General features: G+C 46.7%; 2 protein-coding genes across 2 annotated transcripts; both read left to right on the top strand.

Annotated features, from left to right (window-relative positions):
* Positions 1 to 8743: 8743 nt before the first annotated feature.
* LOC123404467 lies at positions 8744 to 12417 on the top strand. Its single transcript, XM_045098400.1, has 2 exons — positions 8744 to 9076; positions 9153 to 12417. The coding sequence occupies exons 1-2, from the start codon at positions 8774 to 8776 to the stop codon at positions 10275 to 10277; spliced, it is 1428 nt and encodes a 475-aa protein (XP_044954335.1). The 5' UTR covers positions 8744 to 8773; the 3' UTR covers positions 10278 to 12417.
* Positions 12418 to 15639: 3222 nt separating this feature from the next.
* LOC123443121 (replication protein A 70 kDa DNA-binding subunit C-like) lies at positions 15640 to 20346 on the top strand. Its single transcript, XM_045119430.1, has 2 exons — positions 15640 to 16130; positions 17281 to 20346. The coding sequence occupies exons 1-2, from the start codon at positions 15838 to 15840 to the stop codon at positions 20069 to 20071; spliced, it is 3084 nt and encodes a 1027-aa protein (XP_044975365.1). The 5' UTR covers positions 15640 to 15837; the 3' UTR covers positions 20072 to 20346.
* The last annotated feature ends 2704 nt before the right edge of the window (positions 20347 to 23050 follow it).

Here is a 23050-nt window from a genome sequence, read left to right on the forward strand (position 1 = left end):
TGTTCTCCCCGCGCGTTGATTGTTCAACATATGGATGCAATCGGCTAATGGAGCGACATGACCATACTATATAGAGCATGATTTGACACTAAAAAAATGCATATTTATCACTGGTTACTTATGCAGGCTTCTTCAAAGAAGATAAACCACTAAATTCTCAGTGTTTTGCACCACTTGTACCTCCGAACTAAAGAGTCAATCGTTGTGCTGGGATTAATAGATTTCAAGGTCAAATAAACCGGGAGCGGTTTTTTTTTTAACGAAAGGGGTTTCCCCCCTGCCCCATCTTATTTAAAATGAAGCAACAGAGTCTTACGTAACATCAACCAGCAAGGATGAAATCAACCAAAAGACTACCTAAAACATATTAGGCGAACCCAGGGAGAGCGATTCAAATCATGGGACAATATATTACTCCCTCTGTTCCTAAATATTTGTCTTTTTAAAGATTTTACTACGGAATAGACATAATTTAGAGTATAAGTTTACTTATTTTGCTCCGTATTTAGTCCGTAGTTGAATATTTTTAAAAACAAATATTTAAAAACGATGGAGTACTACTTATTTATCACCCGACGCTTTCGTGCAAGGCACGATTGTTAATCAAGCGCTGCACTTTATTTTATGGATGGATGGTTGGATATGTGACACTTACAAAAATCTTCGGCAAAGCGTCGTGTGCATAACAGCGTTCCTTATTTATTTTGAAAAACCTCCTGGCATCTGCATCCTTAAATGCACACAGCCAAATTTTATTGAAGTTGATATAAAAAAAACGAGGTAAGTCATAAACAACAGGTAGATTAGTAAAGATGGAGACAACTATGACAAACTATTTCATGGTATTGACAAATCACATACGCCTAAATCGACTACTTTGGGGACAAGCTCTTTAGAAAGAAAGAAAAAAAACGCCCCCGTGCCGCCCGCTACCGCATCAGGCTGGAGAAGGATGCGATAAGAACATTTCTTTTTGAATGCCAGTACCAGCCAATCAAGGTATGAACATCTACATGGAGACAACTACTTTAATAAAGTAATGATGCAAGTTCATGAAAACAAGAGTTTCAATCATCATCCTACAGACAAATGTTCCAACATATGTAGCAATCCATACTCCACAACCGTGTTGTCCACTGGAGGAGGTTGCACACCTCTTGCCACACTCCTCGCGGAGCTACCGCAAGGATGAGTGTCCCACCTCCTTAACGATTACAAGAATAGGTAGTCGCCGCCATGGCTGTCAAGGAGCCACAAACTCGTGATGTGTATCTGCCAGTGAAGCTCAAATCATCCAAGCCCGGGCATCCAGCCGCTTACGCGTTTAATCAAGTTGGTCACAGACAACACATAGAAAATTAGTTCTCGATGTAGCGCAAGCCCCTGTCAAGTCAGATCAATCCAGCAATAAGCTGTCACACTCCACCACCACCGCCGGGTGCAACTAGGGTTGTTGCCCCGACCATGGGAGTCATCCACTGGCGGCCATGTTTATTTTATGATGCCCAAATCCACCGCCGCCAGCAACCATGGATGACCATTATTTTTTGCTCACTGCCATGACGACACGCCTAGAACAGAAGTTGTCACCCCGGAGTATGAGCCCCGCCTTTATGTGTTTGTCGTCCAGGGTCGGCATGGCACGTTGCCTAGGTTTTATTAAATGGATTAGAATTTTTGGTACATTGTCCCATGTCACACATATTCGGTTTGCTCGATTTCCTGAGGCTTGAAATCAATTTGCCTAAACTAATTTCTGTTTTCAGATCTGATGACCGAGCTTTGCAGCGAATAAATCAGTTTTGGCGACTATGGGTCCGGCTCCGGTTTTTCAGGTCAGTTTTTGGGGTGTTGTTTTTTTATGCCCGCGCCTACTAGTAACTTGTTTTCTCCATGTTCTTTCACTCTTCAATGGATGCATGCAACAAGAATTAAATACTAGAGCTAGAACTATTTTTGTGAAGAAAATGCTAGAGGTAGATGATTGACTTTTACATGAAGAAGGGGAGGGGGAGGAAAACTAAAAACGCTTCTTGCAATGAGGAAGTCACATCCGAGTAATTTGTGCGAAGAGCGACCAATATATTTGGAATCTTTGGTTTCCGTAGGGCGCCCTATGCACTTGAATTGAGGAAGTACAATCTGTAAATGACCAATGAGGGTACGGTCTGGGTTGATGGGTAGTCTGTATGGAATGTATAGAATAAGGCCTTAAGGGCATTTGTAGAATAGACCCATTTTACACACACATATATCTTTTTTTACGGTCGTAATCCCCCCTGACATTATATGTGGATCATTCTTAAAACTCTTTGCTTGCCGTGCATAAATAAATGCGCTTCTTTTCGGCGACAGAATGGATTAATGTCTTCATTGTCTCGCAAAAATATATATTTGATCGTAATATAATTCACAACAACGTGCTGGCACCACGCTAGTCCCATCTTGTTATTTGTGCTAATTAAACCTCTCTCAAGTCCTATAAGCTGACCTAATAACCGTGTTCGTGCGCGTGTGTGTTTTTTCGGCATGGAATATCACCCCATTAGATTGCAGGGTCAGCAATCGTGCTACCCATACCCACGGGTACATCAGCCGGCAAGGCATCCACCCAAAATCTGCCTCCCAACAGCACCAAAGGCTGCAAGTTCATGCGCTATTTTATTTACATACCTACGGCAGTAGTACGAGAAACCGGCATTATATTAATAGCTATAGAAGCTTTAATGTATTGTGTCGTGCGTGATTGATCTCGTCTAAACATATGCCAACGGGAGAGCCAGAAAATTGAGTTCGGAAACGTCTTCATGGCTGTCAAGAATATGTAGTCGCCTACATGGCTGTCAAGGAGCCACTAGGTTCGTTGCCCCGACCATGGGATTCATCCACTGGCGGCCATATTCGATGATGCCCAAATCCACCACCAAAAAAGGACCCAGTTTTTGACAAGTCGGAGGAATTTTCATTAGAAATTTTGACAGCATAACGCGCCAGAAGAATGTATGCACAATGTCTAGACAGCAATTTTCCTTGCACTCAAGACCAATGTTGGGAATTCATAAACTCAGTGGCTAGAGATTCCAAATCACACAGTGCAGTTGCAGCAAGCATGCTGGCTGCTGGCTGTTCCTACTCATCACATCTCGAAAAGCAAGAATCTACCTAATAAGCTCATGAACCACCTAACAGCTATGTCGACCCATCTCCATCTCTTCTCTTCTTCGGCAAGGAACCGACATCATCTTGAGTCCATCCATCTGCCTTATCGCCCTCCAGAAGCTCAAACTTCCCCGTCCTCCTCGCCAAGTCAAGCCCCGCCCTGAGCAGAGAGAGAAAGTGACAGAGATTGGGAACGAGCTAGTCCGGATTTCCAAACACACATCATGGAGGGAGGAGGGCAAGTGATATGGAAGGTCACTTACCGTTGTGTTCATTTTGCGGTTGAAGTACTCCCTCCGTCTCGGTGTATAGGTCATCTTACATTGTGCACCGTGACCAAGAAGGAGAGAAAACAAAAAATTAATGTGATTTTCCTAATTAATACCATTGCATGCAATGAACTCACCACTGCATGTCGTGTTAGTTAGTCTCAAGTCATTAAAAACATATACGCCCCACGTCTCTTATTGGTTGATTCATTTATTCATGTCAAAAAACAAAAAAACAAGATGAAAGTTAATGCACCGTGCCTAGGTGTTTTCGGATTATTTGATTTTCGTAAGATGACTTATAAACCGAAACGGAGGGAGTAGGCCTCACGCCCACAGACTTGCTGGTGATGTCACATGTGCACAAATCACGAGGTCACGTGTGCACGGACCCAACCTCCCGCATGCCAAGCTTTACAACCTAGCTGAGAGCAACTCTAGCAGACCCCGCATCCCGCCCCGGCCCGTAAAATAACCGCCAAATTACGGGTCGGGGTCGGAAAATCCGCACGATCAGACCCTGCATCCCGCCCCGGCCCGCAAAACTTTTTGTGGGGCGCGGCAAATCTTCTCCCCCAACCTCTATCTTCACGGGCTGGGAGGCCAACCCGAGTTGAACCCCTATCCGGCGCGAGATTTGGCGGGAGGGACATTTCCGCGCGTCCTTTCCCGCTCCCCGCACCCTCCACCACCATTGCCCCCCCCTCCGCAAGCTCCGGTTCCTCCTCCCCGGCCGTTCCTCGCCGCCATGGAGGACCCCATGTTGTCCCCCGTCACCGTCGAGGTAGCGCATGCTCCTTCCCCTTGGGCGGATCTCGTCGCCGGCCATGTTGCCCCCGCCGCCGTCGCCCAAGCACACGCCACGCCTTCCCGCAAGCGGCAGGGCAACGTGGTCGTGCAGGGCGGGAATCAGGCTGCCCCCGCCGCGACGGCCCGCGCTCCGGGCGCCAACGCCGCAGTGCGATTCCGGCCGGCGGCGGAGAAGGCCGGCAAGGCCGCGGGCGTAAAGCGGAGGAAGGTTCCGGCTTCAAGGAAGCCACCTTATTCAACCTCTGACTTCATCCCCCCGCAAGGAGGTGCTCCGACGATGCCGTTCAACGATGTCACTCCCCCCACGAGCGAGGTGTTCGACGGAATGGCCGGAAGGTATGCCTCTTCGGTCTTGGCGATTCCCTTTCATTTTTCGCCATTAGTCTCGATAGCTCGTGACTTGTTATCATTCGCTATAGCGGTGGTTCGAAGAATGCAACAACCGAGTTCGTGAACATGTTGGACACGAACGCGGTTGACATTGATCAAGCCTCTTTTGAACCATTCGACTACAATGAAACGGACATCGGCGTGGATGATCATGGTTGTGCGGACGAATTGGAGGAGATCGAAGCGGAAGCGTTCGAGCAATCGCAAGCAAAGAGTGGGAAAAGCCAAAGATCGAAGGACTACACGATCTTGAAAGATCGAGGCTTGGATTGGGCTCGGATTGGAGCGGGGAACACGGATATGAGGTGTGGAAGGCGGCACCGGCTCGGTTCTTGCCGGATCCAGGCGAGGGCGGGTTTAAGACGACAAATTTTTTGGAGCTCGAATCAAATCTGTCGAAGTAAAAAAGATTACATAAGGCGTGGTGTTTTATTTAATAAAAATAGAACGTAGTGTTTTCTGTTTACCTAGCCTTTAAAGTGATGGGCATTGGCTCAAAGAAGCAACAATCCATCTCAAGTCAGCACTAAGCAAGATTTTGGTTTAGCAAAAAGTATGTAATCCCATAAATTTGCACAAAGTACGGTCTTTTTTATCAACATTTTTTCCCTCATTCGCACGATTTATCAAAAACTATACTCAACTATATTACTCCTATAAAGAATGCCCCCGTCTCCCTCACAGCTTATGCGAGAGAGACTGCCCTCCGCACCGTTCGTTGCATTGTGGCGTGCACCTGAGCGACATCCCTCGGGGATCCATAACGGGGTGGACCATGGGTGCGGCCGGTTCCATCTTCATCTGGTGACTTGGCCTACGCCCACATGCGCCGTCTAGTCCACTAGCCTACGCTTGTAGTCATCTCGACCTAGTAGGGTCTTGAGCCATATTTATTTGGTTAAAGGAGTGTGGTGTTTTTTTTTCTTCCGATGCAACGCAAGAACTCTTTTCCTAATAAACCCTAACGAAGGAAGTATTTTTAAACAAATTATGTACTTTCTTCCATTGCAACAAAAAAAAGAGTTAAATACTGTGAGTGCCTAAACTTGTTCTGTGTGGTCAGTTTAGTGCCTAAACTTGCAAAATACACAAAAATGATGCCACAACTTGTCCCGTGGTTCAAATACAGTGCCTTCAGACGTATTCCGCGGTATGCACCGCCCGCGTGGCACGCTAGCGTGTCAACGGCCCATATGTCAGTGGCTCGGGGCGACGAAGGGGCTGGGTGGGGCGCACAGCCTGGTTTTTAAGCAGAAAACCCCCTGGGCTTTAATTAATTCTCTCAAAAAGTTGCTGGTTCATTTGCAAACTAACTGAACATAGCTGAAGGTTGGCTGCCCTGCGCTGGCTTGTGCAATGGAGAGAGAAGCCGCGAGCACAACCTGGTCCAGCTGCCGCTGCTCGTCGTGCCCTGCGCCGCGGCGAGCACACATTTGTTACAGAAACAAATGAGCATACAAATTAGATAGGCGACATGGATTTGACAGAAACAAATGAACATATAAATTTAGCTACAGATATTATGAAAATATTCAGACTTTGCTTAAAGACTAGCTTGACATTGCGTATACCGAACAGAGCTAAAATGTTCATATTACTTAATACAGTACATAGCATCTGAACCATACCAAAATATCATTTGAAACCAATTTTTGTCTCTGAACCCCAACAAAAGGAGCAGTTCATTTATGAACTTAACTAAGATGCTTGACAAGTTCATTCATGAACTAAAACACACATGACTTAAACTTTCTCAAAGGCATCTTCTCATTATCTCTGAATTCTTCTCTGAATTGTGCAGTCAGGAATGGTGCAGTCAAAGCTTTCAGATCCCAAGCCTTGGTGCATGTGTGATTGTTAAGGTATTTCTTTATCTGAATGCTAGTACTCCTATTATCTTTGCCTGCCTTCAAGTACCAAGTACATCCAGGCTTGCATACTGCCTCAAATTTGGTGGCCGTATTCCTTATCTTCTTAACCTTTACTCTGTTTCTTACACTGTATGCAACCACAGCAAGCCTTAGCTCTTTCATATCACCAAAAAGCATGCCAACTCTAAAAGTTGGTGCTTTAAGGTCAGTGGACGGATTGGATGTGCTGAATTTGTATCTAAGATTGTCTCCTTCTTCTTTTGATAGGTTCAGATGACTGTCATCTAGGGCATCTTCAGGAAGTTCTCCTTCAAAGTCAGGCACAATCTCCTTCTGTCTATGGTCATCAACATCTTTGTCTATATTGCTCTCAAACAGATCATCATCACCTTGTGCTACTTCGTAATCACTCTTGTAGAAATCCTCATCAGTTTCAACTTCTGCATCTACATGTTCAGCACCACTGTCATCTGCATCTTCAGCACCACTGTCATCACTGTCACAATTGCCATCTTCTTCCTCAAATTCTCGATTTGGAACCCAAGAGCTACAGCCCTCACCAAATGACATGAATCTCTTTGCTTTCTTGTAGTTACATCTCATCTTTGTTGCAATTTATGGTTTCTCAAAGCTGTCCACATTTTCTTTTCCCTTTGCTGACTTAACTGGAGTAATAACCCTTGGCAGCTCAGGCAACCCCTCTACCAACACATCATCAACATTTAGTGACTCCAAGGTGTCACCATGGTCTACAAGCAAGACCAAGTTCTTGTGATCCACTGTTGCAGCAATCATAAGGATAATGTCTGCATCACATGCAATCAACTCAAGGCCGTCATACAAAGACTTTCCAGGTTTGCTCCAATACACATCTATCTTGGACATTGCTCTGTCATAGCCCAATTGAAGAAGAAAATCATCAATCCGTAGAACTGACCAAGTATCACTGTTGCAGCTATCAAACCAATCCACTTCATGATCCATGTAGGTCATGTTGCTATCACTTCCACAAAGAAAACCTTTGTGATGTATCTCAACTGAAAACAGTCCATCAAATTGCCCTGCATTATGAAATAGCACATACTTTCAGTTAAATGCATTGCACACATTCAGACAAAAATCAGTTAAATGTACTACAAATATTCAGACATATTCAGTTAACATAGTGCGCATATTCAGTTAAAATCTACTACAAACTTTCAGTTAAATGCACTGCACACATTCAGACAAATTCAGTTAAATGTACTGCACACATTCAGTTAACAGAGTCTGCACAAATTCAGGTAAATGTACTGCATAAATTCAGTTAACATAGTCGACACCTTCAGAGTCCGCGCACATTCAGAAAACTCCATTCAAATTTACTACATGAAACACACTACAGCTCCAGTACTAATCTGAATGAGTACTCAATCTAAATCAGTCCAACTAGAGGAATCATAGCACTTCTACACCCTGTTTCCATGACCACATAACCAAGACAATCCCTTTCAGAGAAAAAGTATGCTGACAGATAACCCCCAAATAAACCCTAGCCATATTTTCAGGAAGAAAGGGCCCAATGCCGTCCACAACAATCCGCATCTTGTAAATAAAACAGATGAGATGAACATCAACCACGAGAAATCGAAGCCCCTTACAGTGGTTAACCCTACCCCGTGATTACGTCGTACAGGCGCACAAAATCGAGAAGGAGGAACAGAGCGACGATGCTACTAACCATAGGAAGGAACTGCCTCGCCTGGGCGTCGACGACGCGGGCCATCCATCGCCTCCGTCGCCGGCCGCCGTGCCGTGCCGCACCACCTCCGCCACCGCCTTGGACTGATCGCGACCGAGGGAGAGGAAAGGAAAGGATACGAAACGGTGGGGAAAACTGAACACGGTCCTTGTTCCTGCTATTTACAGGTAGTTTTCTGCTTAAAAACAGGTTGTGCGCCTCACCCAGGCCCTCCGTCGCCCCGAGCCACTGACATGTGGACCGGTGACACGTTGGCGTGCCACCCGGGCGGTGCATACCGCGGAATACGTTTGGAGGCACTGTATTTGAACCACGGGACAAGTTGCGACACAACTTCTGTGTATTTTGCAAGTTTAGGCACTAAACTGACCGCATAGGACAAGTTTAGGCACTCACAGTGTATTTAACTAAAAAAAAACTAAAACTGCGAAACACGTTCATTTGCTGGCCTTCCTGTAAATAAATTTATACAAAGACTCAAAGAAGTCAAAGAGCGAGGCCACCCTGGACTGGAAGGTTCCGTGCCCGAGCCCATGGCGGAGACGGCGCCGGCGACGACGCTGGACATCGACGACATCCCCTTCGCCGACCTCCTCCTCATCCTGCTCCCGCCGGAAGAGGCAGCAGCAGCATCCGGCGACCACGACGACGACGAGGCAGAAGATGGCCGCCGCCGCCGCCTTCTGGCCACCGTCTGGGCCGCGCTCGGCCCGGGCGGCGCCGGCCTGCTGGCCGTCTCCGGCGTCCCGCGCGCCGCCTCCCTCCGCCGCCGGCTCCTCCCCCTGGCCCGCCGCCTCGCCCTCATGGACCACCCCTCCCGCGCCCACCTCCTCAAGGTAACGAACCCCTGTTCCTCTTCCTCGTCTTCCCAAACTGCCATTTTGCCTGATTCTGATTTTCTTTCCATTGCAGAAGCACGGATTGGGCAGCGACGTGCCTCTCAACAAGCCCGACAGGTCCGTCTCCTCCTTCGCGCGGCTCCTAAGGCATGATTCAGGGAAGCTCCGCTCCCCGGAGGAGGTGCCGGACGCTGTCGATGGATTTGGGCAACAAAAGGGTGATGATGATATTGAGAACCTTGGTGAGCTTTTCGAGGAGCTGGGTCTGTGCATGATGGAGCTTGGCGTCCTGGTTGCCCGGGCTTGCGACATTGTTATCGGTGGGAATCAGCTCGAGCAGAGCATTACCGACTTTGGGAGCGCAAAGGCGAGGCTCATCCATTACCACTCTGAGTTGGATAACAGGATCATCAAGGAGAGGAGCAGCACAAAGAGGAGAAGCTTGGCAAACAATGCAGCAGCAGCAGCAAGACCTTTATCGGATCACATGGATGCAGTTCAAATGCCAGGGTCAGAAGATGGATCATGTATCGGATCGAAAGATGGGGCGGCCGTTGTAAAGCCAGCGGAAGAAAATGATTCCAAGGGTGCCGCGGTACAGGGTCATGGCAGCGCGGTTTCTCTTGTGAACTTATGGCAAGAGTGGCACTACGACTATGGAGTGCTGACAGTCTTAACAGCGCCATTATTCTTGCGCTCTGCTCTCGGACGGGAATGCCCGGTCGGCGAAGAATGCTCTCTTCCTGATGGGCACTCACACCTGCAGCTCTTCAATAAAAAGAGGATTTTCTCTGTGAGATGCTCCCAGGAGAGCTTCATTGTTCAGGTTGGGGAGGCAGCAGGCATCTTGTCAGGGGGGAAGCTGAGATCTACGCTTCATGCTGTGAGCAGACCATTAGGCTTGCCAAACATAAGCCGGGAGACTTTCGTAGTCTTCCTACAGCCGTCATGGGACAAAACTCTACCTTTCTCGGGTTACTCTTCTGCCGACGAGGATGAGTCTAGTGATCACATGGAATCGGCCTTCACGGGTGATGGACCAGCAGGGTCTTGTAGTGAACATACATTGATGCAGGAAATTCTGAAGAAGATCCCCCCTCTGAGGTCAAGGCTGAAAGAAGGCATGACATTTGCAGAGTTTTCTAGGCAGACAACGAAACGGTACTATGGTGGTGGAGGCATCCAACAAAACAGTTAACCAGAAGAAGTATGGTGATGGAAATGTATCCCATACAAACCGATATGAAGTACCGAGTTCTACGCCATGTATGTTGAGAATCCACTCTGTAATTACTCCGTGTCACAGTATGTGCTTTTTATCTTCGTTGATGGCTTATTTTCTTCTGCAGTTGTGAAGTCACAGAGTTTTTAACTAGTATTTCAACCTCAAAAGAGCTGGCTTCCAAAATTTGTTGGTCCAATAATTTAAATTTATAACTTCATTAAAACGAGCCGTGCTCCTGTTCTTGTGTTGGTAAGTTTAAGCCTCCTAAACTGATATTGATGATAGAGATGTCGCATCAACTCAGGAAACTTATTGAGTAATGATTGGCAATTATTCAACACGATGCTCACCGCTTCGCATTCCCAGGCTGTTGGGTTCCTACTGTTGCATCAGATCTGTTTAGTTCAACCACAAGGCACGTTTCAATTTGAAGCCTTCTTAATCTTATCTCACATCTGAGGTGTTAAGAAAGATGTGATCGATATAACTGTAGCAGGAAAATATGTATCACTCTGGTTCGTTGGTAACTTTAGCTTCCTAAACTGATATTGATGGTATAGATCTCACATCACACAGAAGAAATCTGTCCAGCAGTGGTTGGTAATTATCCAGCACAATGCCCGGCTGTAAAAGAAGTTAAATGTTCGAAAACTAGTATGGCACTCTGCACTTTCCAGTACAGTATTTCTTTTTCTGTCTAAGACTGTTGGGATCCGAATGTTGCAGCAGACGTGTTTGGTTCAACCAGATGGTGGGTTTGAACTTGAAGCCTTCTTAATTTTATTCCAGACCAGAAGTGTTGATGTAAGATATGATGGGTGTATCCCATGTATCCGCCTGGTTCGTTTATACAGTACTTCTTTGCAGTGCATCCTTGGATAATAGTTTTCCATTGTACATCACTTAAACACTCATGCCACATCAGTGTGGCCATGCTTGCTCTAGTCAGCACAAATAATCGGTGTGCTCATCTTGTTTTTCTTTGTTTTGTGAGCAAGTATGATCTATATCTATTGTACAGTACATACCTTGTTTCGTTATCACTGCCAAATATGGGCAAGTCAAACTATAAGAGTATTTTCATCAGCACTGAATAGATGAATGTGTAGTATCTCTGTATTTGTCAATAGCTTGCTGTTGAGTGTGACGGGTCAGATTAGTGATGGTCTGATGTTCTGATAGCACTGAATCCACTGTTCTTTTTTCTAACAAAGTTGGAAGAAAAAAGGAGTCCGTAGAAAGTGTCGGCGCTGGTTTCGCTTATGTTAACAAATACTAGTTCTTCTAGTGGCGGTGCTGATTTTCTTTAGATGATGTCTGTTATTTTAATTGTCTATTTTTGTGAACTAATGAAGCTTGCTTTTGTTGGGCCAAGTCCCTCCGCATGGAGGTGTGTTGGCAGCCCAACATCAGCCCATAAGTTCAACACATGTCAGTCGTTGATCCTCGCTGCATCCAACGGTTGGGAGCGCTTTAAAGGAAAGGGAAGGGAAGCAAGAAAAAGAAAACCTAGGCACTCTATCTTTGCTGGAGGTGGCTGTCATTCGTGAAAGTGAGAAAGAGCATACACAAAAGAGGAACACAACCTGTGAGAGAGAGGGAGAAGAAGTGGAGGTTTTGTCCAGGTTTGATGCATCTCATAAGACAGTGTTCAAGCTAGTGATTGGAGGCTCAAACGTGCTTGGACCGATCTCAAACTTGGTGAGCTCGTTCCTTACTTTAGGTAGTTCGATCTGGTTAGCTGGTTTGAGGATTGGGTCAGTGGAGCATCAGATTTGAGAGTGGTTTTGTCAGCTCTGACTGTTGTAGTTTCAGAACAGAGTAATTTTGGGAGACGAACAGTTTGGATAGGCAAACGGTGTCCGATTGAGCTGAAATTATGAGGGGATCTCAGGAACTCGTGTGTCTACTTGTCTTTCAAATTTGGTGCTATTTGGTTCAGCGGTTTAAGATCAGTTTGCAAAATATTGAAGGGGATAGAAGTTGTGTGTACTCGGCTTTGCTGTAATCTTGTCTCTTGTTGTTGTTGTTGTTGTTGTTGTTGTCGGTTGGCAATGTGAAGAGTGTGTTGTAAATATCTCTAGAGGTTTTAAAGAAGATTTTGTATTCATCATTCTCATATTGAAGTTGTGTGGACCGGTCGGTCCATAGCCGTGGTTTTTTTACTCCTCACCTTGAGGAGGTTTTTCCACGTTAAATCATGTGTCACATGTGCATGTTGCTTGTGTTATGTTGTCTTCAAAGTTCATCACAAGTGGATGGGGTTGTGTAGTGTGCATATTTGCCGTGTCGGTGAATTTGTGCAGCTCATTGTTGTTGTCTAGCTCCAACAAAGTGGCATCATAGCCTTGGTTTGCTTGTGCAAATTACTGAGTTTTTTGTGATGAAAGATGGAAGTGAATACCAGCAGGATGATACCTTCGAATGGTACAAATTTTCAAGCATGGAAGCGCAAGATGGAGGACTTCTTGTATGTCAAAGAATACTGGAAGCCAGTGTTCTCCACTGAGATGCCGGAGGGCATTGAGGAAGGTCAATGGAAGGTACTACATCGCTAAGCTTGTGGGTTTATTCGATAATGGGTTAATGACAATGTTTTGAACCATATCATTGATGAGGCACATGCACGCACCTTATGGCCGAAATTGGAAGAGTTATTTGCCCGAAAAGAAGGTACAAACAAGATGTTCTTGATCAAACAATTAATTTGTTTGACAAAGAGGGCATTCTAATTGCAGATCATGTGAATACATTCCAAGGCATTATAAATCAGTTTTCTTCAATGGGAATAACATTTGAAAATGAAGTGAGAGCCTTGCTTCTGGTAGGCTCATTACCGGACAACTGGGAGACCTTTAAGGTCACGGTTTTAAGTTCAGCACCTAATGGAGTTGTCACTTGGAATCTTGTGAAAACCAGGGTACTAAATGAAGAATCCAGAAAGGTGGCTGAAGCTAGTTTTTTCTCACATTCAGAGGTGTTGGTCACTCAGTCCAGGGGAGAAGCAAGAGCAGAGGTCGAGGTAAAGGGGCGAAAAGAGGTAGGAGCAAATCAAGAGGCAAGTATGATGATTATGAATGCCATCACTGCCATCAGAAGGGCACATTAAGTGGCAATGTGACAAGTGGAAGAAAGAAAAAAGAAAAAGAAGAAGAAAGATCAGAAGCAAGCTAACAGTGGTAGTGACACAGAGGGCAACAGAGTTACTACAGTAGGCGAGGAGATCATGCTTGTTATGCATGAAGAAAATGAGGGCAGATTTGGTTCCACTGTTGAGGAGCGGATCACTGTTGTTTCTGATGAAACGGTCAACCTTGTGGACGGTGACGAGATGATTTGGATACCAGACAACGGTGCCACCATTCATGCTACATCTCGCAGGGAGCTCTTCACTAACTATATGTCCGGTGATTTTTGTGTTGTGAAGATGGGGAACAATGATAGGACAACCATCTATGGAAAAGGAGATGTGCATTTGGAGACTGCAAATGTTACGTACAAGGTTAGTCCTCAGGTCTGTGAGGCATGTTGAGGCACTTCATCTCAATACTATCTCAGTTGGTTTGCTTGATGGAGATGATTACTTGAGCAGTTTTGGAAAAGGGCAATACTAGCTCACCAAAGGCAACATGATTCTTGCAAGAGGTAAAATAGTCTCAGTTTTGTATCATGTTCATACTAAGCTCTTTAGTGCTTCCGTCAATGCCCTAGAGAAGGATGATCATTGTGCTCTATGGTACAAGAGACTTGGGCGCATGAGTGAGAAGGGGATGACGGTGCTATTGAAGAAAAAATTGTTGAAGGGTGTGAAAGGAGTTCACATCAAGGAATGTTCACATTGCCTAGCAGGGAAGCAACACATAGTTGCCTTCAAGACTCTACCCCCTCACAAGAAGTCCGAGAAGCCGGACTGATACATTCAGATGTTTGTAAAATGTCGGTAAGATCTCTTGGTGGTGCAAAGTACTTTGTGACTTTTATTGATGACTTTTCCAGGAAAGTTTGGGCCTTCACTTTGAGGACCAAAGATCAAGTACTAGGTGTATTCAAGCAATTCCAAGCCTCAGTTGAGAGAGAAACTGAGAAGAAGATCAAGTGCATTCGCACTGATAATGAAGGAGAGTATATTGTGCCATTTGATGCATGTTGCAAGGAGGAAGGTATTAGGCATCAATTTACTCCCTCAAAGACACCAAAGCTGAATGGTGTTGCTGATAGGATGAACAGGACAATTGTGGAGAGAGTTAGCTAGGATGAACATGCTTTGATGTAATCTTGTCTCTTGTTGTTGTTGTTGTTGCCGTTGTCGGTTGGCAACGTGGAGAGTGTGTTGTAAATATCTCTAGACGTTCTAGAGAAGATTTTGTACTCATCATTCTCACAGTGAAGTTGTGTGGACCGGTTGGTCCATTGCCGTGGTGTTTTTACTCCTCAACTTGAGAAGGTTTTTCCACGTTAAATCTTGTGTCACATGTGCAGGTTGTTTGTGCTATTCCGTTGCTTGCTTGTTGGTTGAAGCTTCCCTTCAAGTTCATCACAAGTGAAGGGGTTGTGTAGTGTGCGTATTTACCGTGTCGGTGAATTTGTGCAGCTCATTGTTGTTGTCCAGCGCCAACAACTTTTACTTGTGGTATTGCATCACTTCAACACTTTGATTTACAGATGCAATACGAGGATCCCTAAATTATGGGACCCTGATATTGCATCTGTTCCAACACTTCAACTACGACCTTCTTCGAGGACGGGATTAAAGTCGACAGTGAAAAAATGTGGTCAAGGGAATGTTTGTGCTTCTCTAGCCCTATGACCGCACAAAGTCGAATCGCTAGATGACCATCGACACATGAAAATCCCCTAGGCCCCGCGTTAAGACCCATGGGCACCCACTCATCAAGTACGAGAGCGTGCACGGGCAAAGATGACCTATCCCTAATGTCATAACACCGCCATCACCTGGACACCCTGTCACGTTCGAGAATCAAACATATCTCCTCGCCACCAACAAAGGGGCCACACCGATGTCCCGAGGGCCCTCGACGCCCGAATGTAAAAATCGAACAATGCCGGCGAAAAGTGCTTGATTAGATGGCGGCCTCGATCGGCCTTCACGAACATCCTTGCTGCCAAGGCGTTCCCTAACTCGGTTCTCTTCGTTCCATCCTTGTTACAATGATCTAACCCCAATCCGTTGCCAACATCGTCGGCCCCGTCGTCGCCGGCGAGGGATAAGACTTCACACTTGAAGAAAAAGGAGAAAAAGAAACCTGTACCCCTGCCAATCGAAATTTCAGTTTCCCTCTCTACCGAAAACGCTCCCCCCACTACGCGGGGCGCTCCACCCGAAAACTTAAAACGCGAAACGCTCTGCACCCGGTCCATAGACCCACCCCCACCCCACCTGCAAACCGCCTCCTTCCTTCCTTCCCCCGCAAACCAGCCGCCGCCGCCGCCGCCGCCGCTCCCTCTCCTCATCTCCCCCGCCCAGATCCGAAACCAATCCAATCCAACCCCGCCCCGTCCCGCCGGCGAGGGGATGGAGGGGGCGCCGCGGCTGACGCAGGGGGCGGTGAGGGAGATATGGGAGCTGCCGGACGGGCCGGGGAACATCCAGCCGGTGCTGCAGGTGGCGGACCTGCGCACCGTCACCACCAAGAACCACGTCGGCCACCTGTCGGAGCGCTACCGCATGCTGCTCTCCGACGGCGTCCACTCCCAGCAGTCCATGCTCGCCACAACCCACAACCACCTCGTCAACACCGGCGCCCTCCGCATCGGCTCCGTCGTCCACCTCCTCGACATCACCTGCAACACCATCCAGAACCGCAGGTCCGCCCGCCTCCCCCCCCTCGATTTCTCTCCTCCCGACAAAGACTGGATCTTGGCCCGCTTCCTTCCTCCGGTTCGATTCGCGGGGGCGCTAAAACCGGGGTACATATTATTATGAATCAATCAAAAGATTTAGGGTTGCCGATGGGATCTTGCGCTAGTTTCTTGCAACTTATTACACTACTTATTATGAATCGAAAGATGTAGAGATGTCGAATCTGCAGTGTCCGCCCGTATGAGCTCTGAAACCCGTGTTATTTAGATGAATATAGTGAGGGGAATTTCTTGTTTGACCCCGTGTTCTTTAGATGAATGTTTTTAGCTTTTCATGTCTGCTGGTGTGCCAAGAATAAAAAATGCTAGACTTACGGACCACTTGTACATAAAATTACGGACCTTTTTTATCCAATGCTAAAACTGCCCCCCTGATTTTCAGGGGTGGACCCGCGTCCTTCCTAATCTCCAATAAGAAACTGACTAATCATCCCGTAACATCCATCAGCCCGTAATTGCCCGTGGATGTAGCAAAGCTCGCCAAGAATTAGCCTGCGAGCTGCAATCTCGCTTTTCCGTGGCCTGTAAATATAGTTTGGTTTCCTGTCCCATCGTGATTTGACGTGTCGTTGTATTATTGCGGGTCTACCCTGATCCAATGAAATTCACTATGCTTTTCATGTGTTATTAACAAGTTCCAGTGCCAAGAACCCTAGTTCTTTAAGAAACTACCCTTGCTGTGTTATGATTTTATCAGCCCATGGCGTCGTGTTTTTAATTTTGCTTGTGTTGTATATTGTGCCAATGCTGCTAAAGCAAAATTGAACCAATGGAACAGTTTACATCATGTGCTGTCATGTCTGAGTTATCGGACTTGCATAAGTGTTTGGAACCTTGTTTGTTCTTGTGACTGTGATTAAACATGCATATTTCTAGAATATACTAGCAAATAGCATGGGCTGGCTGGATCTTATAAATTGTAAGGCTGTGTTTTGTTGTTATATTCTCCAGCCTCGTCTTCAATTTGCTATTCTTTTCTGTAACTACCACTGTATGACCTGACTTTGTTTCTAGAAAACAAAAATCCTATGGTATAACTAACCAGATTTCTTTCAGGGAACTTCCGATAGCTGACAATTTTCTCTGTTTCATTCAGGATTATTATTGTTGTTGAACTTGAGGTTCTGCAAAGTGAGTGTGACTTGATCGGGAAGCCAAAGATTTATGAAAAGAGCTTATCTGCGGGACAGGCGCCTAACTTACCGGCCAGTGCTGCTCAAGCAAATAACAGAAACTATTCCAATGGTCCTGGCATGCTGGGCAATGGTGTTGTCCCAAAGGTGGAGCAGAGTACTAACAATCAGTCGTATGGTGGACCCTACAGTGGTGTTCACAGCCCAGCGAACCCTTCTATTCGTCAGACAGTCCAACCTGGACCTAATAATGTGCCGGCTGGTGGATCTTATGGCACAATGTCAGCACATAACACAATGAATGGCAATATGGTGCAGCAAAACTCTCAGCGGCCTTACAATGGTGTTCACAGCCCAGTGGACCCTTCTATTGGTCGGACAGTCCAACCTGGACCTAACAACGTGTCGCCTGGTGGATCTTATGGTACAATGTCAGCGCAGAACACAGTGAATGGCAATATGGTGCACCCAAATTCCCAGCGGCCTTCACTCAACTCCCATCAGAACCAAAGGTTTGCAGCTCCTGGCACAGGTGGGGGCATAAGCCCCCCTGGCAATGTTTATGGGCGTCCTGCACAGCCATCGTATCAGCAACCACCTCAAGCGTATGCAAATAATGGCCCAGTTGCTAAGAACGGAGCTGCCCTTCGCACTGTCCCGATTTCTGCATTGAACCCTTACCAACGTACATGGACAATAAAGGCTAGGGTGACTGCCAAGAGTCAGGTCAAGCACTACAAAAATGCAAAGGGTCCAGGCAAACTCTTCAACTTTGATCTCCGCGATGCTCATGGTGGAGAAATTCGTGCAGTATGCTTTAATACACAGCTGGATCAGTTCTATGACCTGATTGAGGTTGATAAAGTGTACTTGATATCTAGAGGGTCGTTGAAACCCGCAAATAAGCAGTATAACCATTTGAACAATGACTACGAAGTCAGTCTAGATTCTTCAACAACTATAGAAGTTTGTTCTGATGATGATAGCAGCATCCCTAGGCAGCAGTTTGATTTCCGGCAGATCAGCGAAATAGCTAACATGGATAAAGACACCATGGTGGATTTGCTTGGGGTTGTTACATCAGTTAGCCCTTCTTCTCCATTTACACGGAAGGATGGTGCGGAAACCCAGAAAAGAGTCCTTCAACTGAAGGACATGTCTGGTTTCAGTGTGGAAATAACCTTTTGGGGTGGCTTCTGTAATGCTGAAGGTCAGCAGCTGCAGTCGCTGTGTGATTCTGGTTTGAATCCTGTCCTTGCCTTGAGATCTGTCCGTGTTGGTGATTTCAAGGGCAAAAATGTAAGCACAATTGGCTCAAGCTTCTTAAAGATAAATCCAGACTTTCCTGATGCTGAAAGTCTGAGGCAGTGGTACATAACTGAAGGGAAAAATGCTGCTTTCGTTTCTCTATCTATGGAAGGGTCAGGCATGGGCCGGACTGATGACCGGAAAACTATTGAGCAGATCAAGGCTGAAAACTTGGGGAGATCAGAGAAGCCTGATTGGATCACTGTTAAGGGTACAATTTCACACATCAGCACCGACAACTTCTGTTACCCAGCTTGCACCACGGAGGTTAATGGTACACGCTGCAACAAAAAGGTCACGAATAATGGCGATGGCATGTGGCAATGTGACAAATGTGAGCAGAGCACTCCAAACTGCGAGTATAGGTACATGCTCCAGTGTCAAATCCAGGATTACACCGGGACTAGCTATGCAACTGCATTCCATGACGCTGGCAAGGATATAATTGGCCTCCCAGCACAAGATCTGTACAGGATAAAACATGAAGAGCAAGATGATGAGAAATTCGCAGACATCATACAGAAGGTCCGTTTTGAGCTATTCCTTTTCAAGCTGAAAGTCAAGGAAGAAGTGTTTAATGACGAACCGCGGGTGAAATGCTACATTGCTAATGCTCAGAAATTGGAGGACACGTCGAAAGAGTCTCGCTTTCTACTGGGACCAATTGACAGCCTTTTGGTGGACGATGGCTTAGGTCCAACCCCTGTGGTGAATGGTGCTGCTGCTGTCAACACTGCTTTCACCTCCAGCAACACTGGTACCTACAGCACTAATATGAGTGACCAGAATCAGTATGGGCAGCGAGTGAGCTCATCTAGCATGGTGCCTGCCACACCATCAATTACACGATATTCACAGAATTGCAGCGTTTGTGGGTCCAGTGAGCACAGTGTGCAGAACTGCCCTGCAGTGGCCATGGATATGCAGCAACCAGCAGCAAGCGGCTACGCGGCTAGTTCCTATGGCTCTTCGCCTGGTGAAGCCGGCTCGGGCCTGTGCTTCAAATGCAACCAGCCCGGGCACTTCTCCAGAGAGTGTCCACAGCAGGAGGCTACCTCCTACAGGTCTCCAGCCGCCAACGCCAATGCCAACTCGGGTCTGTGCTTCAAATGCAACCAGCCTGGGCACTTCTCAAGAGACTGCCCGGGGCAGGCGGCTAACTCCTATGGCGCCTCAGCTGGTGTCAATGCCGGTGCAGCAGGCCTGTGCTACAAATGCAATCAGACCGGGCACTTCGCCAGAGACTGCCCAGGGCAGGCGGCCAACTCCTACGGCGCCTCAGCTGGTGCCAACTCCGGCACAGCTGGCCTGTGCTACAAGTGTAACCAGCCTGGGCACTTTGCCAGAGACTGTCAGGGGCAGGCTGCTACCCCGCAGCGCCAGGCTTACGGGAACGGCGCTGCGTCCGGAGGGTACAACCGGCAGTCCTATGTCGGTAGCTTCTGAAGTATTTCGGTCGACCCGATAGCATCTTGCTTCGGTCGGTTTTAGTTGCGGGGGCTATGGCTTCAACCGGCAGTCCTTTGCTGGTAGCTTCTGAAGTGTTTTGGCCGACCCAATAGCATCTTGGTTCGGTTTTTAGTTGCGCGGCGATGGCATCGCCACGTGTTATGTATAGTTGTTAAGAACAAATCTGCCTGCTGTGTTTGTGTGTGGTAGTGGCGTCTGGACCTTGTGCTACTACTTTCAAGTCTTTATAAATCAGTGTATGTTAAGTATAATGTTCTGTTCTGTTCTGGTTATTTTGGCGAGCTGCAAATTCCTTGTGGTTTGCTGTTCTGTTCTGATCTTTGGCATTGCCTGTACTATGTTAATGTGTTTGCAGTATTTTGGTCGTCACTTGTCCAATAGCAAGAAAGTTTTTTTGTGTTTCTGTCTGTGTGTGTGTCTGTCTCAACAGTAACCTATTATTATTCCTTTGATATGAAGTCGGGCTATTGATCTGTATATAGTAAAAACCTTGCTGATTAGAACTAATATTTATAGTAACAATATTGCAGATTAGAATACATATTTTTATATAGTAGTTCACTGTCAGTTTGGCAAAAAGAACCTTGTATTTACGAAATTGTCTCAAACAAACACCTCCACCTCGTTTTCTTCATCTGTTGCAGCCCGCGGATCGCCAGGGGCTGGCGCTGGCCCAGCTCCAGCGCGTCCTTCTTGATCTCCGGTGCGAGCACGTGCTGCTCCTTCTCCCCTGCTCGCGCGCCCATGCGGTTGCTTATCCCCTGCCGCCGGTGGAGCTCCTCTGCCCGTACTGCCGCTGGTCATCAGCAGCTCTGCCCATGCTGCTGTTGCTCCTCTGTCCGTCGTGCTCGTCTGCACTCTGAAGAAGGTACTCCATCAGAGTACTGCTACCTGAAAACTAGTGAAATTAATTTACTGTTAACTGAAGAAACTGCTGCTGATAATGTATTACTGTTAATTAAAAGCTTTCAGTTAATAGCAAGGCCTTGAGTAAGTTTAGACTTGCTAAAAACATGCTCTGATCCACTAACAACAAGTCTAACGTTTCCAGTAATAAAATAATTCTTTGCAAAATGTTCAGTGAACAAAACTCTCTGCAAAATGTTCAGTAAACACACATGGAGTTATTTTCTGGAGTATTCACTACTGGATTACGAGAACGTCTGCTTTATAAATATTCTGAATCCAAGAAGTTACTCATTGAAGTGCATGTTAATTTCAGAGAAAGCGTAAGTAAATTTGAAAAGATGCATAATTTTGGATGATCTCTTGATGCATTCAGTAGATGCATAATGTTAAGTTAACTTTCCAGTTACCATTCAGTAGATGCATAATTTACTGTTTATAATCTCTTGAGTAGCAAGGGCATATATTCCAGAGCTTTCAATTCCAAACGTACTCCAGAACTGTCAATACTAAGTGTTCATTCAGTTCCTAGTTTATCATTTAATTTGGCAAGGTTGTCTAATTCACTCCAGAACTGAATGCTAGGCTAAATGGACAGTAAATTGATAATGACCAGTGCCAACAAAGTTTACTGAATTTTGTGAACTTAATTTATTGAGTGCCTTTAGATTAATTTGAATTTCTCAATTTGGTCTAACCTAGATGGTCTTGTCTACTTGGAGTACATAATCTACGGAGTAGTCATGTCACAGTCATGCATCGAGTAGCAACATCTTGCATACATGATCATGTCTCAAACTGAGCATTCAGTCACATTTCATCATCTGGACATGAGACCACAAAATACTCATTCCTGTTTTGGATGATCAGTTCATTGCTAATCGATCATTTAACCAGGGAAATTCAGTTAACCGGGAGTATCCTTTTGGATGATCAGTTCACTGCTAATCGATCATGAGCAGAGAATATGAAATTCAGTTAACTCTGCCAACATCCCCAACGTTCAGAAATGCAGCTTTGCACAATGAATTTATCTAAATGAAGCCTTCATATGCACAATAAATTTATTTACTCCAGACTCAAGAAAACTGGGCAAAATAAGCTTAAGTGATAAGATTGCAGCTACAGAAAAGTGGCTTGAGGCAGTTGACGTACCAGCGTCACTAGCATTCAGTTATCAGCAAGATGGAAAGATGGAAAATTTTGGACTATTTTAAAGAGAGTACAGTTATCAGCGTCATTAGCATCACTAGCATTCAGTTATCTACTCCATGGAAGATTTTTCCCAGTCTTTCATCAGACCCCCCACCCCGCCGCCGGGCCGCACCGGGCTGTCTCCACCCAACTCCCCTCGACCCCCGCGCATTTCACTCCCTCTGCCGTCGCCGGCAACGTCACCGGGCGAAGGCCCTGTGGCGCGACGGCGGCGGACTTCCTCTCACGTCCCGGGATCTAAGGCGGCGGCGGCCAGACCTGGACCCCTTATGACGAGGATGGCGGGCAGCGGCGGCCGGGGCGCGTCGGGTGGACTCCGCTGCAGCCGGCGGGGTCGGTAGGAGAAGACGGCAGCTGCGGCCGTGATACGTCCTGGGCTCGATCTACGACCTTTAGGTCCAGGCGGGCGGTTGCATCTCGTCCTCAATCTGCTGCATCTCGTCGGCTTCGGCGACGGCTCGCGGAGGCACTCCGGGTCTGCATCGCATCACGAGGATTATGGCGGTGGTGGTCATCTCCTACGTCGGAGGTGGTCGGCCTGAGGCTGGGTGATCGGATCTCCAGATCTGTCATCTAGTCCCGGCTGCGAGTCGGGGAGACATAGTTGCCGGTGAAAACCGAGCCGACGACGGACGATGGCGGCGTTTTGCGCCGTTACCTTGATGAAGGCTTCGTCCTGTAACTACCGTCGATCCACTCGTGCTGGTCCAGGGGGAACCCTACGATCTGGTTTTCCAGATCGGACGATGGCGGCATTGCGGCGTCGTTCCTTTCTAGGGAGCATCGTCTGTGGAGCAGCGCTGGAAGACAGAGGCAGGAGGTGGAGCGTCTTCG

Source organism: Hordeum vulgare, chromosome 1H (genome assembly GCF_904849725.1).
Source record: "Hordeum vulgare subsp. vulgare chromosome 1H, MorexV3_pseudomolecules_assembly, whole genome shotgun sequence".
In the NCBI taxonomy this organism is placed as follows: Eukaryota; Viridiplantae; Streptophyta; class Magnoliopsida; order Poales; family Poaceae; genus Hordeum; species Hordeum vulgare.